The sequence below is a fragment of the Bison bison genome, unplaced genomic scaffold (assembly GCF_000754665.1).
Source record: "Bison bison bison isolate TAMUID 2011002044 unplaced genomic scaffold, Bison_UMD1.0 scf7180017864508, whole genome shotgun sequence".
Taxonomy (NCBI): Eukaryota; Metazoa; Chordata; class Mammalia; order Artiodactyla; family Bovidae; genus Bison; species Bison bison.
Window position 1 is genome coordinate 3,414,132 of NW_011495064.1, and position 3,738 is coordinate 3,417,869.

The 3,738-nt window shown below is 49.7% G+C and overlaps 1 protein-coding gene across 2 annotated transcripts in view; it reads right to left on the reverse strand.

Annotated features, from left to right (window-relative positions):
• Window positions 1–3,738, reverse strand: part of LMAN2L (lectin, mannose-binding 2-like) — a 17,855-nt gene continuing 14,117 nt past the window's right edge. For both annotated transcript variants that reach the window (XM_010829599.1, XM_010829598.1), the window contains 3 exons: window positions 3,618–3,732; window positions 551–670; window positions 1–229 (listed from right to left, as the gene is read on the reverse strand). In XM_010829599.1, coding sequence (XP_010827901.1) covers window positions 87–229; window positions 551–670; window positions 3,618–3,732 — 378 coding nt within the window. In that variant the 3' untranslated portion in view covers window positions 1–86. The remainder of the gene's footprint in view (window positions 230–550; window positions 671–3,617; window positions 3,733–3,738) is intronic.

The following is a 3,738-nucleotide window of genomic DNA, read 5'->3' on the forward strand; positions in this document are numbered from 1 at the left end:
GGCCCACCCAGCCGGGTGGGTAGGTCAGCGCAGCTCCCCCCGCACGCTGAGGGGACAGTCACGCAGGGCGAGGTTGCGGGGGGCGCTCAGTAGAAACGCTTCCGACTCTGGTCCTGCCATTTGTTGTAGAGTATGATCCCGATGACAATGGCAAAGACGGAAAACACCAGAGAGAAAAAGACGATGAGAAAGAGGGCCAGGCCGCTGAGGGGAGGCAGCGGGGCTGTCACTGAGGAAGCAAGAGAGAAGGAGGTCAGAAGGAGTGGGCCGCTCGAGGAGGGAAGGACCGACCGAGAGCTCTTCCAGTTTCTGGGAGCCGGAGCTCCAGTACACCCTTTCCACATGCCAAAACTGAAAACCTAAGCAGCCCTGAACTGCTCACGGGTAACGTGGAGCCCAGTGAGAGAGCAGGGCCAGTGCCCCAGGGGCCCCGGAGAAGAACTCAGAGGGGAGCCAGGCCCCACTGCTGGGCTGCACGGCCCCTGGGCCCCCCAGCAGCCTCAACCCCCTGGCCGGCCGTGGGGCCCTCTCCCGGGACCTCTGTGCTCACTCTCAGGCAGCTTCATGTTGTCCACTGAGGGCAGGAACACGTCCCGATGCAGCTTTTCCTCTTCCGGGGTCCTCTCCACCGTCAGCTCAAACAGCTTCAGGGAAATGACATCATGGTTGTCTAAAGACAGAGAGAATGACAAAGGGATGACTCAAGGTACCCTGAGAAGAATGTCCTGGTTCAAGCTTCTAGTGCACAGCTCACACACAGTGACCTGAAAAAAAAACAACAACCCACCACCAAAACCTCTTGTTTCTCATCTAAAAGTAAGGACAGGCAACAGGGAATATTCTACGTTACCCTATATATATATGGTTTTCATCAACAAGCATGCATTACCTACATAAATTTATTTACTTTTGGCTGTGTCTCAGTGCAGCGGCTTCTCCTGTTTTGGAGCACGGGCTCTAGAGCACAGGCCTCAGTAACTGTGGCGTACGGGTTTAAGATGCTCCACAGCACGTGGGATCTTCCTGGATCAGGGATTGAAGCTGTGTCTCCTGCACTGGCAGGCAGATTCTTTACCACTGAGCCACAAGGGAAGCCCCCTATATAATTTCAAAATTGAGAGATAATACAAGAACTCAGCCCCAATCACAGGTAAAACCTTTCAGGAGACGCAGCAGCCCCACAGCTTCCCTTTAACATGGACTACACACATGACCAAGAGGAGAGGGCCACACAGCAGCTGTCTAACGGGCCATGGGCAGGGCACAGCGACTGGCCTGGAGCACACTTCCCTTCTGGACTGTGGCTAACTCTTCCCAGTTCCTGTGACTATGACCCTGAATCTCACTATTAATTACCAGAGATGGATGAAGGAGTTAGGGGCTCAATTTTTTTTCTCTCCCCTTTTAAAGTAACATTTAAACTCACAGATTCAAACATATTTGATGTGTTTCAATCACTGCGGATAGTGACTGCAGCCATGAAATCAAAAGACATTTGTCCTTTGGAAGAAAAGCTATGACAAACCTGGACAGCTTATTAAAAAGCAGAGACACCGTTTTGCCAACAAAGGTCCATATAGTCAAAACTATGGTTTTTCCAGCAATCATGTATGGATGTAAGAGCTGGACCATAAGGAACGTTGAGCGCCAAAGAATTAATGCTTTTGAACTGTGGTGCTGGAGAAGACTCTTGAGAGTCCCTTGGACAACAAGGAGATCAAACCAGTCAACCCTAAAGGAAAACAGTCCTGAATATTCATTGTAAGAACTGATGCTGAAGTTCCAATCCTTTGGCCACATGATATGAAGTGCCAACTCACTGGAAAAGACTGATACTGGGAAAGATTGAGGGCAGGAGGAGAAAAGGGCAGCCAAGGATGAGATGGTTGGATGCCATCACTGACTCAATGGACATGAGTTTGGGTAAAGTCCGGGAGTTGGTGATGGACAGGGAGGCCTGGAGTGCTGCAGTCCATGGGGTCACAAAGAGTCGGACACGACTGAGCGACTAAACGGAACTGAACTGAAGGATGAGATGGTTGGATGGCATCACTGACTCAATGGACATGAGTTTGAGAAGCCTGGTGTGCTACAATCCACGGGGTGGCAAAGAACTGGACATGACTGAACAACAAAATACACTGAAGTTGTACCTCTTACTGATGCTCAACTCAAACCAACTTTACCCAGTGGGAGCCTATTCAAGTTGACTCCTGAGTCCTTTTACAAGAACCTACAAGTTTTTGATATCTTCTTTGCTTTTCTGGGAAGTTTTTAGCTTGTATTTCCTACCTTAGACCTGGCATCAGACACGTTCTCCAGGAAGCTTTTATTCTTGTTAGTGGGAACTGGTATTAAGAGGCCACAAACATGAGTGTAGGGTGCTCAGTGCTACTAGGCTGCTACTGCGGACTGGACCTCTTGCCATCTCTATTATCAGGATGACATTTACAGCTGTTTGGGCTCTTAGAATCTTTAGCAGGTAAAACCAGGTTAAAGAAAAAAACTGGATTTACCTCCAATTAGAAAAAATGTTTTCTGTGCCAGGATCGAGATTAAACAACAGGACAGCCCACAGTTTCTCCTGACAACAATGGGCCAAGACCGAGTAGATGCTGCACGTTTCAGATGGGCATTTGCTTTTCTGTTTTGACACAAGGAAGTTCTATTTCATACCAGCTTCAGTCATAATACACTATATTAATCAAAAGAACCAAAAGTTTCTTTACCTCAAAAGACATCATGATTGAGGCTTAGGGACATAAAAGAGAAACTTTGGAAACAAGTAGGTAGAAAAATCCAGAGACGATACAAGAGCCTGGTTCTGCTAATGTCACATAAGTCAAGTAAGGCAGGAGTTTCAGGGTAACTGGTCAAATGAGCTCAAGAGAAGACAAAGAGCAAACACACAGAGCAAAGAAACAGAGGGGGCTTTCCTGAGGGCAGGGCGTGGCAGAGACACAGGTCCGAACGCAGCATTTGCCACGCGGGTAGTTTACAGAGGCCTCTGCACACACGACACAGCCAAACGTCTGAGCACAGGGTCAAGACTCTGTGCTGCCAGTGCAGAGGACGCAGGTTCGATCCCTGATTGGGGAACTGAAATCCCACGTCTTTGGGCAACTAAGCCCAAGAGCCACAGCTACCGAGCTTGCAAGCTCTGTAGTCCACACACCACATCAAGAGAAGCCCCAATGCAGCCCAACTATAAATAAATAAATAAAGTGTAGGTTTTATTTAAAAAAAAAAAAAAATCTGAGCACAAAAGAGTTTGGGGGTCAGTCAAGGATAAGCTTTGCGAGGAGAAGGGGAAGTCAGCATATGGCTGAAAGGATGTGCCTGCAGAAACAGGCATAAGAAAAAGGAGAGCACAGGCTGGAAGCACTGCTTGAGGAAGAGGCGAGCGCTGCTTGCTGTTAGCAGCAAGCCTCTGCCAGACACAACTGTGCGAGACGACCCCAGGCCTGGCAATCTGGGCTCTACACACAAGAATGCAGGAAGGGGAGCACTCGTGGGCACCTGCTTGCCAGAGCTCTGCCCAGCGGGCTCTCACGCCCGGGCCTGCCTAGTGAGACATGACCTGAGTTAGGGCCAGTAAGGAGCATGCAGGGCAGTACCTGAGAGATCGCCCGTGATGGACGAGGTGCCAAAGTAGTAGCCCCGGGGCAGGCGGACCCCTGGCACCTCTATGCCGTCCCTCCACTCGTGCCTTCCGTCGATGTCCATCATTATCTACAG